The 26,170-nt window shown below is 44.2% G+C and overlaps 1 protein-coding gene across 5 annotated transcripts in view; it reads left to right on the forward strand.

Moving 5' to 3' along the window:
• The first annotated feature begins 10,410 nt into the window (after positions 1 to 10,410).
• Positions 10,411 to 26,170, forward strand: part of pax7a (paired box 7a) — a 43,151-nt gene continuing 27,391 nt past the window's right edge. The window contains exons 1-4 of one of the 5 annotated variants that reach the window (XM_028997610.1): positions 10,411 to 10,877; positions 11,490 to 11,725; positions 11,875 to 12,019; positions 12,354 to 12,482. In XM_028997610.1, coding sequence (XP_028853443.1) covers positions 10,793 to 10,877; positions 11,490 to 11,725; positions 11,875 to 12,019; positions 12,354 to 12,482 — 595 coding nt within the window. In that variant the 5' untranslated portion in view covers positions 10,411 to 10,792. The remainder of the gene's footprint in view (positions 10,878 to 11,489; positions 11,726 to 11,874; positions 12,020 to 12,353; positions 12,483 to 26,170) is intronic. The other 4 variants (XM_028997609.1, XM_028997608.1, XM_028997606.1 and 1 more) reach the window with 4 other exon arrangements.

Consider the following 26,170-nt stretch of genomic DNA (forward strand, 5'->3'; position numbering starts at 1 on the left):
CAATGAAATAAAGCGTTTCCGGGTCGTGATCAAATTTTTTATTCCTTCAAAATAAGAGTTTTTGGAACGAACGGTTGGTTAAAATGCCAACAAACTACTAGGATTTCTAACAGCGGCGTATCTGGAATATTGTTTTTTTTTTAAAACCTGTATTATATCTAATGTGTAAAATGTCTTTAATACCTGTAAAAATATAAACGGTTGGCAAAACGTTTAAAATGGACACTTTCACAGTTTTAAACTCTCACTCCCTTTAAATCAGCGCGTCTGAGGAGGTTGTTCACCTCGTGTTCCTCTTTAGAGAATATTTAGATTAACTTGTAACCTTCTTATTGTCTGACTTATGTATAGAAACAACAACAGAGTGAATAAAAAGATTGTATTCATAGTTGGGGGTCCTAGTGAAGCAGAATTGATCACTTCATCGATGGTAAAGGGAAGCAGGTTGTAAGTCGCTCTGGATAAGGGCGTCTGATAAATGCTGTAAATGTAAATGTAAGTCGCTCTGGATAAGGCCGTCTGCCCAATGCCTTAAACGTAAAATGTAAATGTAAATCAAACATTCGCATCTAGAATCGTCGATTGCCAATGATTTGTAATACCTTTCTGCTCCACTTGAGGGCAGCAGTGTGCTTTAGACGCTCCCCCAAAACAATTACTGTTATTATTGGGCATTTTGCAGCGAATAAAGTGCGCAACACGGGCTTGAACTACCGTTCCAGGTCATCACAGTCGTGATTATTCCACTGTGTGTTCGTGATTTTACTATGGACTTTTTTTTCCCCCTTTTCTCTACATTTGTAATATTACTGTATAACTAACATGGACATCGATACGTAGTTATTTTTCAAATCCAAACACCCATATTTGATCAATTATTTAAGATGTCTTACATCAACAGGTGAATATGAGCTAACGTATATTTCAATATTTGTATTATTTGTGTTTCATCCAGTAGTCTGGCGTCTTTGCAGTAACTATTATGTATGAACTGCAGGTTCTTTTCATTTAATTTTGCCCAAACCTTTTGTCATTGTTATTCACCTCCTTGCAGCATCAGTCACATCTTTGAAATTTATTAGGTCTTTTAAAGGGACTTTAAAATTGGTCCAATATGGCATGACACACAGTTGGAAATCTTGATGGCTCTAGGCCACGAGAGAGGAGTTCATCTGCACCACGCCGCTCGGTAAACGCACACTGCAGCGCACAAGAAGGAGGAATCTGAAGAGTCTGACTTCAGGTCTGATTTCATCTCCGCTCAGAGGAAATCACGTGGTGGCAAATTCAGCAATGGTGCAAAAGTGCACTTGGGTGTGGCACTGTCATAATTTTTGTTTTTAAACCATTCCTTGTACATGTCAAAGCACCTATCAGAACTGGAGTGTGTATGTTTATTAAAGTTCTGGCCTACAATTTGGATGATTGTTCCGATTAAGTGTTAAGCTATTTACAATAATTAGCACCGGTTTACACTGATCTCTTTCGGGTGACAATTTTTTCAAATAAATTCTTTCCAGTATACAAGTGGTTATTTTACCAATATTTTGTATACACTTATTTAAATAATGAAATATGTTTAGATTTATATTCTTCATCTGATTAGAGCTTTTTGGGAGTTTACTTTTTTTTTTTTAACGTATCTTTGTTTACTTTAAATGTGCTTAAATGTTGCAACAAACACAGAGTGTAAATTATTTTAAAACTGAATTGCAAATATAAATCTTCCATGTAGATTCATCATAGTAGCTATTTTTATAAAATCTCATTTTTGCCAGTTGGATGCAGAGTGTAAACGCCACGCTTTGCATTTAAATTTGGTTTGACTGCTAATGATGAATGATAAAGACAAAACTGAATGACATCAAACACAACTCACAAGCAAATCACAAGCCACCGAGTGCGGTTTTCTTTCCACAGTGGCATTAAACGACCTAAGGAGGTATTCAGCGGGGAAAGGCGTCATCGTTGCACTGACCACTGCTGTAACAAACAACAAAATGAAGACACTTCACAGACTTACATGGCAAGCCGAATTCATCTTACATGGCGAATTCGCAATGCTTGATCAACTAAAAAAGCATTCATTGATTCCAACTGTGGCTCATGCTCTCATGGACACCATGCGCTTTGGACATCATCACAAGTTGTAGCTGCCATAATCATGTGTGACAGTGAGTTAGGGATGCTCAGATGACCTGATAATATGGCAGAAAAAAAGATCTTCCCTTTATAAAAAAAAATTCGTATTTTTATTAGCGCCATGCCACAAATGCAGCTACGATCTCACCAAATTTTGAGTTTGCCTCATCCTTTACAGTTAAAATACAATATAATTGTGATTTAATTAAGTTGCAACGCAATAAAATGTTATTTTTAGTAATATACATTTTGTCTTCGTTTTAAGGTTTATGAACAAAATGTGCTACAATATTGTGCTAAAAAATATTCTAGATTCACTAAATGGATCTAGGAGGACATGCATAAATATTCCAAGTATGATACCAGGCAAGAACACCTAGCATTCTTTGCAATAGAAGGGAACTTACTCTTTCCAGAATGTCATTAAATTGTGATTTCCTATTTTCGCTGAGCACTGGCTTGAACTGGGATCTGTGGCCATTCGCTGGCCACTCAGAGGAATGGACGACGACGTGAAAATGCAAACAGGCTTTAGGGTGAAGCCAGTGTTTCGTTTCATGCTTGGTTTGGAGTGGACATTTTTTTTATCCACCATTTCTGTACCAAATATCCATTTAATGTGTCAGATTACGGAAAACGGACAGGCCCGGGCGGCCACTCGTACTCTCCCATGACGCCCGTCCCTAACATGATAACCAGGGCCCTTCCACAGCTGTCTTTTGGACTGCCTCAATTTGATTATATGTTCTGCTAATATTTGTGTTTCACATTTCTGTCGAAACCTCAGCATTGTCTTTTTTCACTGTGGTTTATAAGTATGTAAGGGGACGATTTGCTGCCTGCATTTCACTGGGACGTCAGATCGGCGTTGAGACCAGTGCAAGCGACAGCTATGCCATGTGAGCAGCCCCGTCATCACTTCACGTTTTAAAAATTCTTCTGCACAGTGTGGTAGAGCCCGACTTGCCACGCATGGCGGAATTGCCCTGTCACCCGACAACAGGGCGGCCGTTATGCTTATACACATTTCTTTAGGAAACAGTACATTATGTGCCATTTTAACATTTCTGTCTGTAAAAGTGAAACCTCCAGGCCCACATCGTTGTAATTCTTCCCCACAAGAGTACAAACTTGTTCAAGGAGAGCATTTTAGACAAAAACATTCAGATCTACATTTAGACATAAGGGTCTAGTGGCCATTTCGATATTTGTTGGTATGTGTTATATATCAGAAATGATCATGAAGGAATCGTTTTTAAGGTGAATGGCCCTTTTGTCCATGCTATTTTTCATCGCGGGCACAAGCGAGGGCGTGCGGTCACATGTTTGGGATCAAGTGAACCATGTTTTATGGAACGATTTTAGATCGATTTAGTGAAACTAATCGGGTCAGCGTGAGGTTGCTACGTTCATCACCATTGAACAGAGCTCCCTTCTCTTTTCAGAGACAAGAAAAATGTCTTTAGCGATTAAGGGAGAATCACAATCGGGCCATCACATGTCTGAAGGGCAGAGCGTTCACCTCTGTAAAAAATGACAAATGCAAAGATGAAATAAATAAGCATTCATGTGCCATTAGTGAATCGGTCATTTATAGGCCATGTTTCGCTATACATGATTTCTCTTGTATCTCCATGTAAGGTAGATCCAGGCTCACTTTGGTTTCATGGTCATTGTTTCTGGCCTGGCATCGTCACAACCAACGCTGTGTCTGAGGCACATTAGCCCATTGTGTGGCAGCAAAAAGGGCACCCAAAAAAGGAAAGTCACCCCACGTAAATATAAAAGGCCTTTGAGCGGCGCAGATTAGATGAGCTCTTTGCTCTTTCTTGGTCATATGTCTTGAGCTGAGAAGTGCTCAGGCCAGACAGTGGCTGGGGAGGATAGTCACAGCTCATTAAAGATAAGGGTCCTTTCTTTCTCCCCAGTGATTAAGGGGGCACACTTAACTCGGCGTGACCTCACCTCAGGGTCACGACCCCTGCACTCCATGAAGCGGCCGGGCCTCAGCGCCGGCTTTGGGCGAGGGGGCTCTAAATGTCCACGAAATGTCCGTTTTTGGCCGGCGGAGCGCTTCACACACGTTTAAGGTCTGCTGTCGGTTTTAACGTGGCGTAGTGCCACTAGAGCCACGCCAGTGGTCCGCAGCGAGGGGCTGTTTATCACGCCTGCCACCCGATCGCCACGCTCCTCACTTCATTCAGATGCAGTGCGATGCCTCTGACAATTTGATGTGTGCTCCGAAAACATGGAATTTCTCCTGTATGGATTATTTACAAAAATTATTTATTTTTTAAAGTAAATTACCATTTAACCCCCCATGAGCATTTCAAAGGTGTAATTAGAAACCCAGCAGGTTCTTAATTCAGGTCAATGGATCTTGATACCAATTACATTCGCTTGCTGCGCCAGTCGGAATAATTGCTTATTTTTAGAAAAGCCGGGAAGATCTTAAGAAAAATTCTGACCTTATATTTTAAAGATTATTTGAATGTTTTTTCATATTTCTTTTTTTTTTTTGTGGAGCATGAGTCAGATGTCTGTGTTGAAATGAGGTACGCTGCACAAAATATTAACAAGTGTGTTCATAATCGTCTCAGATATCTCGCGATGCTCTGCTCATGCTTTTACCAGTAATCAAATGTTTAGAACAGAATAAATGACTTGAGGTGAAAATGTGAAGAAAGTTGAACAAAGTTGATGTGCTTGTTCCGATTCAGGGTCGCTTTTTTCTGAGGCGTTGCAACTTTTATAAACTTCTAACTGAACAGGTTGTGAAAGTGCAGAAACGTTGACGGGCGAAATACAAACGTGAAAACGGAACGACATTCGAACGTCATGTCATTCAGGGCCGTTTCTAGACGGGGGCAGAAGGAAATGCGAAGGGGGCACATGGTGGCATCAGATGGGGGAATTTGCTCTGGACAACTTCTCTGGACTACTCTGGCATCCCGCATGAAGGCTTAGCTGGCCGTATAAACCCCCTGACCCCGACAAGGTGGCAAATCCTCAGGGGCGAAGCTAAAATATTAAACAACAAAAAAACGAGAGAAAACACTTCTCGCCGTTGCCAATATGAACCAAACTAAAAGAGAGTTGCCATGGTTGATAAAAGGATGCCCCCCACAGCATTCACCTTACATTTACATTTACGGCATTTACCAGACGCCCTTATCCAGAGCGACTAACAATCAGTAGTTACAGGGACAGTCTCCCTGGAGCAATTTAGGGTTAAGCGTCTTGCTCAGGGACACAATGGTAGTAAGTGGGATTCGAACCCGGGTCTTCTGGTTCATAGGCGAGTGTGTTACCCACTAGGCTACTACCTAGGCTACTACCTTTGTGAGCTGCATGGGTGGAAAGCGAACGAGCTTTACTTTGTGCCGGGGTCCTCCAGTCGGCTCTAGGCTCGTGGGATCGAGAAGGAAACACTCCTCTACTGGACTGTGAGAAAAACAATGGACTGGTCCCCCACTGGCCGCATTAATGCAGAGGTATTTTTTTTAGCTGTTAACTATCTCATCAGCTGCTAAGGTTTTGATGACAGATGTTTTGCTGCTTCCTCCAAGCCTCCCGCTCGTTTCGCTCTTCCCTGCTTAAGATGGGGTTTCCTGCCGTGGGTTAAACACCCAGCGTACGGTCCGACCTGACTGCTCACAACACACAAGCAATATGAACACATTGGAAGAAAGAAGAAGAGCCCACATGTGTAGTGAGGTTGAACAGAGCTGCTTTGGCCATTTGGTACGGAGAAAAAAAAAAAAGCCGGCAGCGCATATTGCTACACTTTAGAATTATATTTTTTGATTTACCACCATAAATAACTTTTCTCCATGTTCCAGTCGCATTAAAACATTTTTGCATGTGTCGGTCAGAGCTGAACGAGCCGAGATGCCACACTGTAAGAAGTGAACACTGGTTAAACTTTGAAGGAATCCGTCACACCTACTATTTAAGCATTGATGTAAGTTAAATAAACCAGGTTACAGCAGGTTTGATTTATATATTTATATTAAAGGTTTATTTATATTATGTCAACGATAAAATATTAGGTGGGACAGATTACTACAGTGTTCACATTTACATTTACAGCATTTATCAGACGTCCTTTTCCAGAGCGACTTGCAATCAGTAGTTACAGGGACAGTCCCCCCCTGGAGCAACTCAGGGTTAAGTGTCTTGCTCAGGGACACAATGGTAGTAAGTGGGATTTGAACCTGGGTCTTCTGGTTCATAGGCGAGTGTGTTACCCACTAGGCCACTACCACCCATACTGCTACTCCAACTTCAGTTCTGTAGTTTGCACATGGTCAGTGTGGACAAACCTCACGATGTACATCATGTACACTGTACGATGGACGATGCACGACCAAGCTGTGGTTCGTCCAGATTCGAGGGATTAATGTACGAGTGCAAAACCGGTGTTTTAACAGACGGTAGCATACCTGTCATTCCCTTGGTTAACATGCATGCGTCACAGTCATGTTTTGGTTGCATCCATTATTCTATCATACCACCGAATAAAGGTAAGAAATTGGATGTAAAATGTACATGTGGGTAGGGGTAGGGGTAGAGGTAGGGGTAGGTTAAGGGTAAGGGTTTGGGTTAGGCTTAAGACTATTGGTTTGCTCTACCGGTATGCTATTCTGACAAAGTATGCTGATCTGTCAGAACACCGGCTCTAAAATCGCACAGCGTACATCCAAACAAACTTTACACTGGCTCATTTGCATACTAACAGCGATTGGCCGTTTAGGGAACAGAGGGAAGGAGCGACCAAGAGGGGAAACCTGTCATCTAATTTGTGCCTTTTCCAGTGGATTTTTCAGCTACTGTATCTTGTCCGTATTCAGTTTGTTGGTAATCTATTGTTTCCTATCGCAACTCTAAAAGTTTGACTTGACCTCTTGCCCCAGCGTGGCGTGTGGTCGGCAGCCGGGCATCTCCGCAGCTGTTCTGGCGATCTCTCGTGGACAATATCTCGTGCATATGGCGAACCTGTACATTGAACGTCCCTGCGCGAAGCCGGCTCCGTCCGTGAGGCCCTCTCGCCATGTTGGGATCCTACCCAGGAACAAGCGGCCGGCCTTTCCCCCGCGCTCGGCGCGTCCTGATGAAATAATTCCCGTGAGGAAGTAATAGCCGGTCGAGATAATTCTCAGCAGATGTGCGCATGCCTCTGCACGTTAACAAGATTCACTCTTCGCGGCGCCGTCTTGGGTGAAAATAAATGAATAAAAGCTCCCGTTCCTTTGGCTGTCCAGGACAGAGTTTCTCTGACACCTCTATTTACGTACCGGCACCATGAAGACAGAAATCCTACAAAAAATACATACAAAGCTTGGCTATACGTACTGGCTTTACACCATAATAGTGATACTATTAGTGTAGTGTACTATTCAGATGTTAACAGTAGGTAAATCCAAGCTGTATATAATTTTTTTTATGATTTGTGGTTGACTATATACGTGTGTGTGTATGTGTTTGTATATATACATATTGACTAAATACATATAATTTGCAGTGGGTATTAAATAAGAAATATATATATTTACTGTCCACTCTATTTTATCGTGTTGTTTTATCTAATTATCGTGTTGTTTTATCTGACACATACTGCACACATCCATCTAAATCTAAAACTTTTCATGGAGGAAGAGGAGTCGCGTTAAATGGGATGTAAGAAGCCGTATGACTATATGTTCCTTTTTAAATAACCCAGTCAAGAAGATCTCCCAGGCGCCGCGGTAGGACTTCAGGCCGCATTTCAGCTGGGAGGGTTGGCGCCTTCCGAAACACACCGGACACAAAGCGGCCATAACTTCACGGACACGCGGATGTGGAGTCGAGGCTGATTACATTATCTTATAAGATTTACACCTCGGCCCGTACACTGCGCCTCTGTGGACCTCTGCCTCCTCCTGTGGGCCCAGCATCAGCCAGACGACAGAAAAGAAGCGCTTTATCACCAACTAGTGGACGGTGCTGCTGTCGCCCCTGCAAGGATGCAGATGTTCCTCAGCACCTGCCCGCGCCGTGGGGAATATTCGTGGCCATTGCACAAAACGAGTGGGTGATTTTTTTTTTTGCGCACGCGTCAGCTTGAGTTATTCCGCCCATAAGAATCCACCAGAATAACCAGGAATGTATTATTATCACTATTAGAATTTACAAAAATATTATTTGTGCACGAAGACCTGCTCAGGCCGCTTTCTGTGCCGCATTAGACAACTTGGACAATTATTAGTAGTAGAATTATCATGAATATTAACGGAAGCAGACCACGCGACATTAAAGGTGCCATTTTTTTTATTTTAGTTTATTTTTTTGTTCTTGTTGTCCGAGTTGAGCTGTCCTGCGGTCTGAAGCTCCAGCTCCCCCTGGGACGGTGGACGGCAATCCACGCGTTTCCACGCCCCCCTACCCCCGCCCACCCCAACACCACCCCCGTCTCGTTCTTTTGCTTTTTTTTTCCCCCCGCAGAACTCGTCATGTGACGCACACGTTGCCGTTTAAAATAGTGGTCACGTCACGTGTTACCAAAAAAACAAGTCATTTTATTAGCATTAACGTTCCCCCCAAAAAACTACTAATAACATCATTACTACCTGCTTACTACATCTTTTTCTCGCCCGTGTGCTCCGTCTCGCACCCTTGGACCGGGTTTTGCGCGCTGCGCCGTGATACCGGGACGGAAATAACACCTCGAATAGTAAAATATCGGCATAACAATGGGCTTTATTAATAATAACAGCAGATGAAGCAGGAGGAGAGTGTCAGCAGCCTGCGATGCTGCCAAATCTTTCATTAGTCTTGGTGTTATTTGAACAAGGTGCAGTGCGTGTGCGTATGTGACGATTTTGCCAAATTCGCCGAAACTTTACCTTTTTTTTTTTTTTTTTTTTGACAAACCTGTTGAGATCCGTTTCTTTTTCTTTTTCTTTTTTTTTTTTTTTTCTGGAGAACTCCTTTGTTTGCCTCCGCGCCGTGATTGATGCTCGACTTAATCCGGGCTCGGCAGGTCCTCCCGGGAGGGTGCGGCGCGCTCTTTGTGCGCCTCGAACCCACGTGAAGCGGCGGAGCGCGCGGGTCAGGGCGCCGCGCCGCGTCCGGGCACCAGGTCCTCCCCACCGGCGCATCTGCATGTGAAATCGCCAATTTCACCCCTCCACACTCCCTAATTGTTGTAAAAATTATTTGTGAAATTGCCTTCCACCAGGAGTGTTTTCCACGGCAATTGTCACACGGTTTTTGCCCACAGAGCAGACACGCGCGCCGCGCCCATTCAGCCTTCCCGACGTGACGCGCGGCCTCCCCACTCTTATTTCCTTTTATTTCATATATATATGTATCATTTTTTAAATTCATTTCACTTCAATTACTCCCTCAGAGCCATTTTAAGTAGCCACAAAAAAACCGAATAATTGTAATAAGCGTCTGTAACGCCTTCCGGGTTAATTAGTCCAACTTTTCCTGCCCGGTTTCATTTAGGCGCCCGGATCTGGACACGCGTGTTCTCCGCCAGGGCTGCGTGTTAACAGGCAGAAATTGATTTCCCGCAAATTCCTAAATAGACATACAAAAAAAATTATAATAATAATAACTGGTTCGATATGTTATAGACAATAAGTTAACGCACACGAATATTTAATATTCAGAGTAACGATTGTTGAACATGTTATAAGGCTAATTAAATTCTACACTGATGATAAAAAAACTTTTCCTTGTGGATTAAATTAAAACAAAATTCTGCTGCCTTTATTCGCGTCCGTGATTTCATGAGCCTGAAAATAAACGTAGATAGATAGATAGATAGATAGATAGATAGATAGATAGATAGATAGATAGATAGATAGATAGATAGATAGATAGATAGATAGATAGATAGATAGATAGATAGATAGATAGATAGTAGGGTAAACAGGAACTGTTGAACGAACACACTACCATTCATAACACAGCTGGGGGCTGGTGTGTGTGTGTGTGTGTGTGTGTGTGTGTGTGTGTGTGTGTGTGTGTGTGTGTGTGTGTAAAAGGGGGGGGTCATTATCTCTCTTTTTCTTTTTTTTCTTTTTTACTAGTTTGACTTGAGAAGCAGCGATGCGGTGAAGTCTGAATGCCGATTGCGTTTCTGTGCGTGTGTGTGTGTGTGAGTGTGTGTGTGTGTTTTCTGGCGCGCCGCGATTGGTCCGCGGCTCCATGGACGGACCCCCTCTCTCCATCCCGAATAAAAGAAAGGCCGCGGAGCCTATCCGCGCGTCCCGCTGCCTCCTCCTGCACCCCGTGCGCCAAAGTTGGCCGCTTCACCCCCAAAAAAAACTCCCCCCGCCGCCGCGGTCCAGAAGACGGGGTTCCGCCCGCCGCTCGGTTCTCTCGTGTTTTTTTTTATTTCTGGAGAGGAGAAAGAACGAAACATTCCCGCGGCGGGCCGACTCTTCTTTCGACTTTTTCTTTTCTTCTTCTTCTTCTTCTTTTTTTTGGTTCATGGGGTTTAGGTCACCGCTTTCTGCGTTCGGACCTGCCGCGTTCTGCGGATCACGCGCCTTTCTGCCGAGTGGACCCGTGGCCCGTGGGGAAGCGTGGACCCGCTAACGCGCCCGAGATCCCGTGGCTCCGCGAGACCGACCGCCCGATCCGCTCGGTGGCTGGAATGGCGACGTTACCGGGGACGGTGCCGCGGATGATGCGCCCGGCGCCGGGCCAGAACTACCCTCGAACCGGATTCCCGCTGGAAGGTACTTCCCACTTACACCCGAAATTATTCCTACAAAAAACACGCGTTTTTTTTTTATTCGTATGATGTTCGAACTCTAGTATACTCTATAGAGAGGTCGATGTTTTTTATTATTTTTATTTTTAATATTATTATAATTATTTTTCGTTCGGTTCCGGGACTTGTCTCTCGGCCGCGCGCAGTTCGTGCTCAAGTACTTTTCAGGAAAATGCGCGGATCCGGCGGGCTGCGGGATTTGCTGAAGTGTCCCCCCGTGGAGCGGGACCCGCCACGAGAGGCTCGTGGGATCACATCAATATTTGCACAGCATGACTGCGAATTAATCAGCGCGTCAAGTGGCGGCTCTCCGGCGCGTAAATTACGCAGGCGTGGAACTTCGAGTAGTCACGGAACCGCTGGCAGGATTAAAGATTCCGCGTGTTTACTCGGTGCCAAATAATCGGTGCCGATCGATTAATCGTTGTATGAAACGACTATATTGCGCCGTTCATATATATAATTAGTATATTAATTTACATTAAGGTACGAATGTTCAGCACGTTTAAAATTGACTTTTTTTTTGTTGTTAAAAATGAATAAATTTTTAAGCAAGTGTGTTTTTTTCGCGGTGCAGTGTCCACCCCCCTGGGCCAGGGTCGGGTCAACCAGCTCGGCGGGGTCTTCATCAACGGCAGGCCGCTGCCCAACCACATCCGCCACAAGATCGTGGAGATGGCACACCACGGCATCCGGCCGTGCGTCATCTCGCGACAGCTGCGCGTCTCCCACGGCTGCGTGTCCAAGATCCTGTGCCGGTACCAGGAGACGGGCTCCATCCGGCCCGGGGCGATCGGCGGGAGCAAACCCAGGGTGAGGGGAGCCCCTTAAAACATTTTTCGATTTTAAATATTTCGTTTTTTTTTTTTTTTTTTTTACAGTCTAAATATAAGGCTGAAAGTTGTCCTTGTCTCTCCCCTCCTGTCCCGCTATTTCCCCGGACCCCAATTTGGCACCCGAAGCAGGTGGCGACCCCCGACGTGGAGAAGCGGATCGAGGAGTACAAGCGCGAGAACCCGGGAATGTTCAGCTGGGAAATTCGGGATAAACTTCTGAAGGACGGCGTGTGCGACAGAAGCACGGTCCCTTCAGGTGAGGCCTCCTCTGGTAAGCACCGATTCCTTCTCTCCGTTTATTTCATTTCGTTTTTGTTATTGCTCAGACGCATCCCACAATGCACCTGCCCGCACGACAGACAGACACTCACTAGTTCAGCACAGACCTCGTAGCCGTCAAATCACATTTATTTCATTTCTTCATTCATCTCTTTCGTTTTCATTCGTTTGACTGTTTGTAGATTTTTGTGGGTTGTGAATTTGCGGATTTGTGTTTTTTTTTGTTGTACCCATTTTTGTAAAAATATAAATAAATAAAAGAAAGAAAGAAAGAAAGAAATTAGCCAAATGAAACATGGAGGCCTGTCGTGTCTTTTACTTTTTAGTCAGCTCCATTAGTCGGGTATTAAGAGCTCGGTTCGGGAAGAAAGATGACGAAGATGATTGTGATAAAAAGGATGAAGACGGGGAGAAGAAAACCAAGCACAGCATAGATGGGATTCTTGGTGACAAAGGTAGGATAATTATTTGGGTTTTATTGATTTTCACTGGCAGGTTACTACCATTGTGATTACGAATGTGATTAATATGATGCTGATTAATACTGCTGTTGTTACCGGAGCAGGGACCCCGATTCGGATTTATAGTCCGGCCTTGTAAACTCCCAGTCCGGGGAATTACTCCGCCGTTACTCCGTGATTTATGTGAGTGGTGACGCGAGTCGCGGGTTAGAGGGGGGGGGGGGGGGGGGGGGGGAGGGGGGTTAATGAATTCGCGCTTTTTTAACGACCGAGCGACAGGTGACAGCTGAGCCGCGTCACCGGGATCGCGGCGCCCCGTGACGTCGGTGGCGGACCGAAAACGATGAAGAAGAGGGGGATTAAATAATGAAAAAGAGAGCAGGAGCGAGAACCGAAATCCGGACGGGGGGAGGTGCGATCTTTCTGTTGTTGTTGTTGTTTTTGTTTTTACTTTATTAGTAATAATACTAATCACGCCGCTATTAATGAACATTTTTAAATCGTTTCTACAATTTTTCCACGCGCACGTTTATTGCTCTTTATTCCCACCCCTCTCCGTATTTAATTATTTTGTCTCGGTTTCGCGGAATGTTTTTGCGGGTAATATTTACATAAATCACCCGCTCGTTCTTTTTATACGAGGAAGAACGGGAACGGGAGGATGAACGCGGGAGTAATAAAGTTGGTTAATGGTCTGATTGAAAGAGACTTTTTTTTTTGGAATGCGGGATGTTTGGAATGTTGTAAAAAAAATTCCTGTAATCGCCGCGAGGGGCGGGGCGCGTTTACCAATTCCCGCTCACTTTCATCTCTAAACGAGCCGCCCCGGGCGCAAATTCCACATTTATTCGTTTAAAACCTTATTCATTTATTAATCTATTTACCTCCAGCTCGGATCACGTCGCGGAAAGTACATTTTCCACGTTTTTATATATTTTTTTCTCGCTCCCGAATAGATGCTTTTATGTGTGTGTGTGTGTGTGTGTGTGTGTGTGGCCATCTCGGGGGGGGCGGGGGGGGCGGAGTTTACGGCTCTCACCTGTCCACGTGCTCGTCTGTAATTGGTTATTTAGTCAATTAGCGCCGCGTCGTCTGTCGCCCACGCTGAAGCGCGAAAACAACACGACGACGCGACCTGACAGCTTCCCGAAAAGCGCCACCTTCATTTACAGCTGCAAGGCATGAGGCGGCTACACACACACACACACACACACACACACACACGCAGGCACGCGCGCGCGTGTGTGAGGGGCAGCTCACCTGGTGGTGCTATTGTCCGCGCCCAGAGAAAATCGGGGTGCTGCGCGGCATCTGCGGCCGACAGCACCGGGTGCTGGGGAGTAATGTGTGTGTGTGTTGGGGGGTGGGGCACTTCAGCAAATGGAGGGATTACCTGTGGTTCTCCATTTAATCAAACAGCGAGATGTTCTGGTGGAGTGGTGTGTGTGAGAGTGTGTGGCTGCGTGAATTGTGTGTGTGTGTGTGTGTGGGGGGGGGGGGGGTATATGGGGGGGGGGGTGTAATTCTGCAGGATATTCAGTTACAGATTGAACAAGACAGACGCAAATTTACGAGAGACACACAAATAAAATGTAAAAAAGGTCATAAGGTAGATAGATAGATAGATAGATAGATAGATAGATAGATAGATAGATAGATAGATAGATAGATAGATAGATAGATAGATATTTTTTATTTTATACGTAACCCTTGGTTATAATATTTAAACGGAATAATATTTATAGGAATGTAAAATGAATATTTGGGCCTCGCTGAATGAGATGGACGTGGAATGAATCGGAAAACCACTTCAAACAAATCCATCTGGAGGAGTGTGTGTGTGTGTGTGTGTGTGTGTGTGAGCGGGGGAGGTTTAGCGAAAGTTATTTAGATATTAATAACATTTTCTCGGGACACCGAGACTTTCTCCATCTTCACTTTTTATTTTCTCATTCTCTTATGTAGACTCTCTCTCTCTCTCTCTCTCTCTCTCTCTCTCTCTCTCTCTGTGGGGATGGTGAGGCTGAAATTGATGAAGAACCAAATGCTGGGTAGAGAAAACAGCGGCACCACAAGTCGGAACGAGGATTAAATGTACATGAAATATGCGGCCGGTGCGCGTACCCTCAGTAAACAACAACAACAACAATTACTATATTACGTCATATTATGTCAATGTTATGAGTCTTTTTTTATATTATTTAAAATTGTTTAATTGTACACAGCATATTAGCGGGCGTTCAGTCATAATAATGATTGATATTCCCAAAAAAATACATTGTGTTAAATCTAAATTTTAAAATGTACACTATCATAACATCATTTCTGGCAAAAAAGGCCTGTTCGATTTACACTAAAATAATTTGTGTTCATGGTAATTAATTTTTTTTTTTCTAAAAAATATCGTTCCTTTTTTAAAGAAAGCATTTTTTAGAATCATCGTTCCCTTCGTTAATATTCACGGAAATTCATATAATCCACAGTTGTTCTACCCAGATGACCTGATTATAAATAATCGGGTTACGATGAGTATTATTCGATCAGAAATAGGACGGTAAATATGAATATGTTTATACATCTACAGATCAAAGGCGCTTTTTTTTAAAGATGAGGGCTGTTAATAAGCCTCGTATAAAAAACGAGAGAATATTAAAATGTAATTCCATACGTCGCTTCTGGGGTCCCGCGAACCTCCAAGCACACCCCGAATTTGTTACGAGGCGGATTCTGGGGTGTGTGTGTGTGTGTGTGTGGATGGAATCCGCAGTGAATGGAAATATAGTTAATTCTGTAAGGTGTGGTTTTATTTAGGGAGGGGGGGGCTGTCACGTCCCCTGTCTGTCCCCTGTCCTCCCTGTCGTCTGGTCGTTAAAACGCCTCGTGCCGTCCCGCGCTTCGGGGACGATTTCAAAAGAAGAAGACGACATGGGGATTTCTGCTTCATAATCCCCCCCCCCCCGCGCATTAATAACTCGGATTCCGGATTCCGCTCCCTGCTCTCATTTCAGCGTCGAGTCAAGGTGAACGCCGCGCCGACACGTCAAAAGCCGCATTAACCTTCGCGAAGCAACAAGCGTCTGCGGCCGTGCAAATGAGACAGTCGGCCTGATTATTCGATTGCCCTGTAGATGAAAATCGATTCCTTTTTGTCGGTTTTGGCCGCACTACCCGCCCGGAGACTTCAGAAAATTAGCAAATGTAACACTGAAGTGAAATAAAGGTATTTTAATTCGGAACAAGAACAAGAAAGCAACCTATCATCGAAGCAAAAAAAAAAACGAAATTTTGAATTAAACCTGACAAAATATACGATTTTGGGATCGGGCCCATTTGATCTTGCTATCGAATCGTGGTTTAGTTTTTATTATTAATTACTTAAATTTATTGTCGTATCCGTGTGAACTGATATCGAAATGACGTCACGTGCGCACGACCCGCCCGCGATTGAATTATTAGAAGCCACAGGTCCCTCGGTCGCAGGAATAAAATATTAAATCAGGATTTTACTATGACAAAGAGGACGCGGGTTCTGGAGTGTAGGTGGCGTGTCGCAACCCCGTTAACCCCGTATCAGAAACCGCCGGAGCCCCCGTGTAGACCCTCATCATCATCATCATCAAAATCATCCACCCTGTCACTCTGCCACCGTGGCTCCCATTTAATAAGAATGGAAGTCATAATAAATACCACACGATATTTTATACGACAATACTCGTCAGTCGGAATAAACGAACAATGAAAGAGACACTTGGGAAGCTCTTCTTTGCGTTTTGTAGCAAATTAAATTATTTTATAAATAAATTATTATCAACAAGTATTCTCTTCCCGTGTGTGTATTTTTTAAATAGGCCAGTAATTTTGTTGTGTTTTTTTTATCTTTATAAAACCATTCGTGAGTTTGTATAAATTACAATTCAAGGGAAAGAGGGACTTGCACTTGAAAGAGGGACTGAACACAATGACAGCGTCGTTGCACCTGAGAATGAGAATGTGTGGAGCGGTCACGTATCTGGTAGCATCAGCAACAAGTGAAATTTCTGGTGGACGAAGTGAGGATGCTGGAGATGCTGGTTGTGTTGTTTTAATTGGTTTCTCCCCTCTCACCCCCTCCTGCTGCGGTTGAAATAGACCACATTGCCCATCTGAGACCCCTCACGCCGCAGTGTCTCACTCCCATCCGCTCAATTAAGTCGAAAAGAAAGTGGAATTGACACGGGCACGCCATCCCGGGCTCTCCCGGCCCGCCTGACTCGGAAATCATAACTTGACCGGCCTTTCTTCCCCCCAAACTGACGCGCTGAACTTGTCACATCTAATTAGGGCACCTCGGACCTCAGGGGCTTTGTTCAGAAACAGTAGGGTGTGGGGGCAGGGTAGCCCCCGAATATGGGCCCCAACTATCAGATTTTTTTTTTTTTTGCTTGTTTAGGGTGGGGTGGGTGTGGGGAGGTAGATGTGGGGTAGGTAGGGTGGAGTTGTGCCGTTGGTCAAGGGTGCTTTTCCCCGAGATCCCTAATTACGGCCTTCCCGGGCCTGTGGGTGGCACAGGGGGTAGAGCAAGTGTGAACCCGGGTCTGCGGCCCTAATTGGGTATGAAATGAATTGCAACAGACACCCATTAGGGGCTTTAGAGTTTTGCTCATTTTCTCGCACACTTTAGATTGTATAACGGTGCATTAATCGCTTACAGCCAATATGAGATGTTATTGCATGGCCATCATTTGTGCTGCCTGTCCAAAAAAAACAAAAAATATATAACTTTATTATAATATATATAACGTTTTTTTTTTTTTTTCAAATCCCTGAATGTGGCTCTGTTTTACTTTTCAGAAAATTTAAATTCCTCCAACTATGATTTTGAATCAACATTTCTATTCCAACATTGCACAGAAAAATATTTCATTTAACACTATTTTCAAAAATATTTTTATTTATTTAGCTTAGTTTTTAGATTGAACATTTTTAAGCTCCCCTTTTAAATTGAAATGGTGAAAACCAGTGTTTTCTTTTTCTTTTTTTGATTGAATAAGATATCGTGCTGGAATCATCCGTTCTCGTTTCAGAATAGGAGAAAATTCAATTGTCTCCTTTTCCTTTATTTCAGGCATTTTGTTCTTTTAATTGAATGCTGCCTTTTTTCTTGTGTCGGGCCTAAAACCCTTCTGATGTCTGACAGGCTGCTCTCTCCATTGTCAGACAAAATGCCTCTAAAAAGGAAGAGAGAAAGAAAAGGGAGGAGGAAAAAAAAAGGGCCTTCTGTTATTTTTGTGTCTCGATACTCACTGCAAAGGCCATTCAGGCAAGTTGATGAACTCCTCCAAAAAGTTTATTAAGGGGATGAAAACAATAAGAACTGAAGCCTCTGGGCGACAAGGCAGACAGTTTATAAACTAGCAGCCATTGTCCCTCAAAGGCAGATGCATGAATACTTCTGAATGGGGCTTTCAGAGTGACACGATCGAGCTGGACAGCAGCACGTTAAAAGGGCCGCGTTCTCCTGCGCCCCACAAGCTCTGGATTTCTTGCATTAATGTACATCTGCAGAACCTGGGGAGGATGGGTGGGTTGGGTGGGTGAGCCCACTCTTGAGCGGCGTGGTAAATATCCTGATGTTGGAGACACTGACTGCCAGTTATTCTAATGTCGGCTGTGCTTGTGTTGAAAATCCTTGTTGAGAATTTTTCTTTTTGAAAGAAAATTGCAAAATGAGTTCTTCTTCTCCTTAAAACAAATTCAATTCAGGATGTTTGGATCCTGTGATTACGACGAATAGGAAACTAGTTTTTTTGTGTGTGTGTTTTAAATTCTGTTTTTTGGGATGAACATGTACGATATTTGAGTTCAGAGCACAGCAGTAAAAGGTGATGAGTGAAAGCAGGAAGAAATCTGATCTGTGGTCATTTTTTCAGCCGTGCATCACAACACGACTCCCCTCTTCTCATCCTCACAAAGGCCCCGTATCCCTCCCCCTTTCCCAACTCTTTCTTCTATTCCTCTGTCTCTCTTCGTCTGCCCGTCTCCTCTCGCTCTTCCTCTCCTCACACACACACACACACACACAAACACACAGTAAATACATACACACCCACTCGTTCCGTGTATATGTGTCCCCGTATTCCTCTGTGCCTGCGCGTATCAGCGGAGGCCTGTGATTTGTGACCCCGGTAACCCACGTTTAATCTTCCTAAAGAGGGGGACAGTCCGTGGCAGGACGCGCCGCGGCGCGAACAGCTCCGGCCGCCTCTGGCAGGTGTCACCATTAGCAACACAATCGCCTCCCAGAGCCGCGGCCCAGCGAGACGGTTAACTTAAACTATGTGAGGCGGAGTGAAAAGGGGGGACATAAAGGGGACGGGAGGGACTGGCGGGGGGAGATTACACTCCGAGACAGCTATTAGCAGGGATGAGGCTTTTCTAAACAAACGCCTAAAAAAGAAAGAAAAAGATCAATAAAGTGTTAGTTTGCCAGGCAGAGCCAAGATGGCTCCCAAGTCTTTATTTTTCTATTTATTTCGTTTTTCTAATTTCGTTTGCTTTCTGGTGCCAATTTAATTTAAAGCAAAGCGCATTTCTTTATTCGCCCAAAGATTTTCTAATGAGCCGCTGGCGGTTCACGGCTCTTGTACAGTAATGACTACAGTAATGAAAGTTTCAGACGTTGGAAAGATCTGGAACCTCGGTAGAAAAGTGCGTTAAGGGGTTGACTGAGCTGATGCAACCCCGGGTTCGCAAAAGCTTTTCTTCTATTGCTGCTAAATTCCAACTCCGAAAGATGTTTATATATAAAAAGAACCTCACTCCCAGTTTCATGCAAGTGAGTGAAACCATAAAGTGGGATTTATGAATTATGCTTTCCCTTAAAAAAAACAAAAACACATTTTCTCGCTTTCATTTATGCCTGTTTGTTGATTTCCATCCAGGAGATGCATGGAAATAGAATGAGGCTGCATTTGGTATCTCATAAGATTTTTTTTCTGCAATGTATTATTAGATATCCAAAATTAGATACCCAAAAATCGTAAAAGTTTTTTTGATTGATCTGCTACATTTGGATGATTGATTGATGGATTGCATGGTTGATTGATTGATTGATTGATCATTAATTACCATCCTCTGTTTGGTGACTCTGTCTCTCTTTACTAATGAGCAGTAAGACAGCATTGTTCACGGCAGGACTACAAAACTCAGGAAGGCTCCTTGTGGTGCCATTATCACTTCACCACAATGAGACTTTTTTTCCTACAATGACACTCTGAGCACCAATAATAACCCTATATAGGCTCGATTTGATGAACTGTTAAGTGTCTCAGACAATACGTAGCTATTTAACTGTGTATTGTAGCATCATATCTAACTTTTCATACAAGGTTTAAATAATTCCTAAAAGAATATATTGATAATATAATGGTACAGAATTTAAAACATGTTTCTTACATGATAGAAGGTGTCTTTGAATAATTCCTAAAAGAATATATTGACAATATAATGGTACAGAATTTAAAAACATGTTTCTTACATGATGGAAGGTGTCTTTGAATGCATGGCACTGAGACATTGGTTATAGAAAGTTTAAAGTAAAAAAATAGAACACTAAGAACAGCTAATTGTGTTTAGAGCTGAGTTCATGTAATTGTGTTAGCATGCTCTTATTGCATTTACTATTTTTTTGCTGGAGCAATGTGGTCTGTTATTCTACATGCATGCATGTATTTGCTTCTAAGACACATTCCCATAGATGCTGCTGCTGCAAAAATAGAAATAATAAAAATTGATATAATAATTAGTTCATAGACATATATGGGGAGAACGTTAAGTTTCACCAGGAGAAATTGCTTCAGGCATTGTAAATAAAGAATGCAGCAGTGCCCATTTTTCCACCCCCATTTAATTATTATATTTCCTTCTGAGCAGGAGAAGGGTAGAAAAAAACATAATGAATGAATAGAGTTATGACGGGTGATGCTGAACTATGTCTTGAAATGATTTCAAACTTTGCCTCCGATTCTCCGTGCTTGTCAGAATTGTCAAACTTTGACACTTGGCACAGATCGGGACAGTGCGTCGGATTATTGCAATCCGCTGGTTGCTACAGAAGCGCATTAAAAAGGACAACAAGCATTTCTTGCTAATTTTATTACAATAGAGGAATGCCCCACATAATGGGCAACACTAATTAAGTTTAGAGCAGTGTGCCCAGCTCTCAGTGATGAATTAGAGACATTCTCACCATGGTCGGCTGGTTTAAAAATCACCATTAGCCCATGCTACTTAGGGCCATAACATTGCCCATTTTATGCTTTTGATCAGCCCTGCAAATGAAATTCTCATTTGTTTTGTTTGCGGCCATTTTTTTTAAGGGCACACAAAGACAATAAACATGTTCCTAGAGTGTTACAAATCAGAAATGTGTATTTTTTCCACCAAGTTAGAATATGAGCAAGGTGGCCGGTGAACTTAAACCACGCTGGGGCCAGGCAGACGCAACTCGCCAACTTCAAACAGCGCCCTGACATCCATTTTTTAACTAATGGGCTTATTTATGCATCCTCTGTCACTCTCTCCTCGGGGAATGTGCTCCCTCATTTAAAAAAAAAAAAAACACTCCTCTTGTACACCCCAAACCCACAATATGCAGTACAGATTTCAGACATTAATATCAAGGGCCGTGACGAGTAACTGATGTACGCCCCCTCTGCAGACCCCCCCCCCCCCCTTCCCCACCACCACCCACCTCCCTCGCCCAAACAGGAAACATTAAAGAGCTCGGCGCTGTGTCCTGTAGGAAGCGCTGGGAGCCCTCATTTCAGTTTATAGACCCGGCCGTTGTTTATGTACCCTGACGCATGTGTGCTTGATACACTCTTCCACTCTGCTCTTCTGTTCGGGGTCGTTTTTTAAAGGCAGGGTCTGTTGCAGAGGCCTAATCGTTCCTTGCCTTTTGATAGCGAATGCAGACGAATTATCCGCAAAGGTCAAAAAGCCAACAGTATTATGATTAATACTACATTAACATGGTGTCTGTCTTGTGATTATTGCTGTTTTTTGACCACTTTAGGTCATCTTCAGCCTCCATTGCAATTCCTGAAGCCTTTGTGAAGTGTTCTGGCTTTTAATTTTTTTTTTTTTTTTAAATGATTTCGTCCTTTTTTTTTTTCAGGGTAAAGCCCTCGCATTAGTGTTTGATTTCCTGCAATGCCTTACTGTGGAGAGCCCCTCTTTCTGGGGGCACTCACTCCACTGGTATTTCGGCAGAGACCCCTCGGGCTTCGCGCCGTTTTTTTTTTTGTGCTTTTTCTTAATTTCATTACTTTAACTGTGACCTTAATTAGCGGGAACCCAGCCACAGGAAATGAAATCCCCCTTCGACAATAAGGAGAAGTGGGAGCCCGGCGTAAAAAAGCGAAAGCCTGTGATGTTGGCCTCCGCGCACCAGCAGGTAGAGCGCCGAACGCACCACTGTGCTGCATGAACTCAGTTCACTCACAGCTCTCATTTCTTTTCCTCGGCTACTTGTCAGATTTCAAGGAGCACGACAAACTATTTGACTTTTATAATTAAGTTGCACTCCTTCGTGGTTTAAACGTTCTAAAACTTCAATTTGCTGAGCGCTGTGCAAGCCAGTTAAAAAAAATAAATAAAATATATATATATAGTATAGAAACACGCACGCTCACAAGACAGACGAAAGCAAGTAACCAAAAAAAAAAAAAAAAAACCTGCGGCCTCCGAGCCCTTCACGCTTCCGTATTCAGGCGGCCTCCTCCCCTGGCACCGGGGGCATGGGGAGTCAATATGTCAGCGTTTATCGATACCCCACAGAGCCGCGCGGGCTTGTCAGGGCTCTATTCAGTGCCTAATGGCCCCCCGAGGTGCGGTGTCTATGCGGGCTGAAAGGGCCCGGAGGCCCCTCTGGCCGCTCCTCTTGTTGGAGGTGAGCGCGCGCTCTCACGGATGCGCTGCGCCTTCACGCACATGACAGCAGCCGTGAAAGGCCGCCACCTCTCCTGCTTCCCTCGCCCCTCTTCCCCTCCTTTAAACCCCCCCACCACCTCTTTTTTCTCTCCTTACTTTGCTGAAAGAAAAATAAAAAAAAAAAAAAGGAGAAGGGGGCTAATTGTTTGTTGTGGGAGCCAAAGATTATAGACCCTCCCTTCTTTTGCCATCTTTTTTCCCCGCTCTTACCCTCTTTTTTCCCTCAGCGCTGCCCCTGTCATCTCTAAAGGATGTGATTTTATCCCTGTGGATGGAAAAGAAAAGGAGAGGAATTCTGTTCTGTAAGGGGGGGAAAGGGGGCTGTTTTGACAGTGGGAGTGGAAAAAAAAACCACTGGACTGTAAGCATCCCGACAATCGTTTAGTTAGTTTCGGTGTCAGCGTCACCTTCGAATTTAATGTACTTGCACCAAAATGCAAAAAAAAAAAATTATAAAAATTCCGTGGTATTTTTGTCACACACTTGTGTTTTCACAACCAGGAAGGCTGCTTTTAGACTCTCTTTAACTACAGCGTATGATCGTCACTTGCGGCTCTGTTAGTCTGGCAAACATTTAGGGCCGACAAAAACAAACCAAAAAAAAAAAAAAAAAACAGAAAGAAGGAGGTACATTGAAGTGCCGTTCCACGGCATCTTTTCTAAAAATGCAAATTCCACCGTCGGTTATTTGATCTTCCTGCGCGATTTCACCCCCCCCCCCCCCCCCTCCCCACAGCCCCACCGCCCCCAAAACCTCGGCTCCTCTCCGGGCTGTGAGCGTCAGTATCTGAGGTTCAATCCCTAGCAGACCTGAGGAAAAGGAGCCGAGCTTTTATATTCAGGCCCGGAGCCAGAGAGATGGCAGCCAGGCAGATGGGTGTCAGAGATAGCGAATCAGATCAGAGGCGAGCGCGCTTCATTATGGGCTGTTTGTATAATGAGTTGCTTCCCCCCAACCCACCCCCACCCCCCCGTCCCCCCACCTCCGGTGACTGACAAAAAGTATAATTGCGACATCGACTACAACAAAGGGCGTCCGACAAAATAAACACGCAAACAGAACTGCGGAGGGAACGATGCGCTGTTATTTTTGTCCTGTGGGAATGTGTCAGAGGAAAAAAAAAAAAAAATGTTGTCAGTTGCACTCAACTGGTGTCACTCGGTGCTCCGAGGCTGGTCCTTTGAATGCCTGTAAAATACGGAGTGTTAGACCCGATTGTAATTATGCTGGAACTAATATGCTTTTCAAAATGAGCCATTATGAGCTAATGCCGCACTGCAAAAGCCTTGCCTGTTTTTGTCCCTCTGTCTTGGGTAGTTTGCAAGGTACAGCTGATATTGAGGCCATTGGTTACGGTATTAAAAAAAGGCTGCATGGAATCTGCCGTAATGTTGAGCTAATACTGATTCAAAGGCAATCTAGCAGATGAGGCTGAAGAAGCTTCTACCTCCTTCACAATGTCATGGAAGCTTTTTATCATTCCTTATCCCTGACTAATTTGTGCGGTTCTAGTGATAAGTCGGAATGCGCTCTTTCAATTCCGGTATTAATGCATTTTTTTTTTTTTTCAATTGTTTTCCGCCGTATATTTCGCATCTAAATGTTGAAGGCTGAGATATTAGAACATCATGTCAAATTTAAATCAACAGCCCATGTGTCAATATAGCCTGGGGACTCACTGGTCGCGAACCGCGCCGAGAACAGTTTCCGGTGAGAGAGATTATCCCCCTATTGGAACCCGTAGCAGGTTTTTTCTTTTTTCTTTTCGGGCATCTATCTGCATGAGGCTCACGGTCGTGATGTTTTGTTGCTCTCAGAACCCCTGGAACACGGCCGCTGGGCGCAGCTGCTGGATTGCTTGCCCTGCCCTTCACCAGCTCCAGCTCGGGGTTTGTTATGTACTACACAGCTGTGAATTGGAGTTGATGAAGGCCATATTACCCAGAGTCGCTGCTGAAAGCCCGGCAGAAAAGGGCCCCGGGGAGGGCGAAGGGGGAAGAGGGAATTCGAGGGTCCTTAAAGAAATTTTAAAAGACGGGAGGTGAGCCGGGGAGGGGGGCTTTGGTGATGGATATCACATCTGTCTGAAGTCAAAGCGAAATGTGGGGTCAGTAAGGGTTTGTTGCATTAGGGGGGAAAGGACGACTCTAACAGACAGGAGCAGATTGCCGACCTGTTAAGCGGCAGCTAGCGGCACAATATAGAGCCTGTTAACAAGTCCGGCCTGAAGCTGAGAATCGCGCCGCGAACTTTAAACACTTCATTCTCTTCGCCACGTTGGCCTCTTTGTTATAAAACATTAACAGATCTTAACAGGCATTACATTAAAGGCAGATGTAAAAATGAATTTACCTACACATCTATTCGCAGAGGTAGCAAGCACAAAAAACGCATATCGAAATATTGTGTTGGACGCCATTAGTACCGGTATTGCATTTTTTTGTGTGTGGATTGTAAATGCAAGGCCTATAAAGCCGGTCAGCTAACTGGGTGCAAAAAGCCTGACTCGCTAACTTAATTGCCTACAAATCGCAATTTATAGACAGACTTCAATTTATAGACACACTGCAGTAATTACAAAGAGCTTATGCGATTGGGGCGTGAGCTGTAAGACCTGCTCATCCATAATTACCCGACCCTGAAACGCACCCGTGTTTTACGAGAACACTCGTGGCTGTTTCCTTTTTTTCTTTCTTGCCCCGCTTCACCCCTCCCATCTGCATTTAGCGCTCAAGGTTTGGCCCGGTGCTAAAAATCTAAAAGGAACATCTGCTTTGCACCTGCCTTCATCCCTACCGGGAGGCGCGGCACGTAAAGTCAATATTTGGATAAAAAAAAAAAAAAAAAAAAAAAAAAAACCTCAGGGCCCTGGAGGAAAACACATTCTAGTTCTAATACACACTGGATGGAACATAATTAGGCTCTAATTGCTTGATAAGTGAGCGGGCGAAGTCTTGAGTGCTTTATCAATATCCCCAGAACCTTCAAATGGAATTACAGCCGCACCGCCATTATGAGCAGGGCTTAATCGGGATGTATCTCATTGTTTTAGAACAGGGTGAACTGTTTCGGCATTGACCTCACCGCCCTGAGGGATTTCCTTCGGTGTAAGGTGCTGATTACCCCACCAGTTTGTCCTTTATCGGGCGGACACGTGTAAAACCCAGGAGGAGACAAGACACGTGCAAATGTAAAAACTTCCAGGCCCTGCCGGTCTGCCCTTGCGTCTAAGTGGCGTTTTTTTTGGTGCAGACGCACGCCGACCGGACAGCTGTGCCACTCTCAATTCCACCGGCGGCTGCGGGGGACCATATGCTTCCAGTTGCATTATTTGTCTGCCACAACCCATTCTGGCCTATTTGGGCTCCCTGTTTTCCTGATAAAACCTAGCACCCCAATCACTGGATCTGGCTGGGACAAAGATTAGGTTCGCGCCGCTGTCGCCTGTCGGTGCGGCGTCTGTTCCATTTCCATAATCCTACCGTCAGTGTCAGCTGGGAGCTCTTGACCTTCAGTCTGGGGCGTGCCGTCCAAACTTTTTCTTTTTAACTGCAGGTGTGGGATATGTGCACAGAACATGGCTTCTTTGATGCGTGTATTCCATAAGGGGTGGTGGGTAAGGAAATATATAAGAGTAAAAAAATGATTTATATTTGAAGACGACGGGCCGAATGTTCTCTTGTAAAAGCAAACAAAGAGAGCGCGAGGC

The sequence above is a fragment of the Denticeps clupeoides genome, chromosome 12 (genome assembly GCF_900700375.1).
Source record: "Denticeps clupeoides chromosome 12, fDenClu1.1, whole genome shotgun sequence".
Classification (NCBI taxonomy): Eukaryota; Metazoa; Chordata; class Actinopteri; order Clupeiformes; family Denticipitidae; genus Denticeps; species Denticeps clupeoides.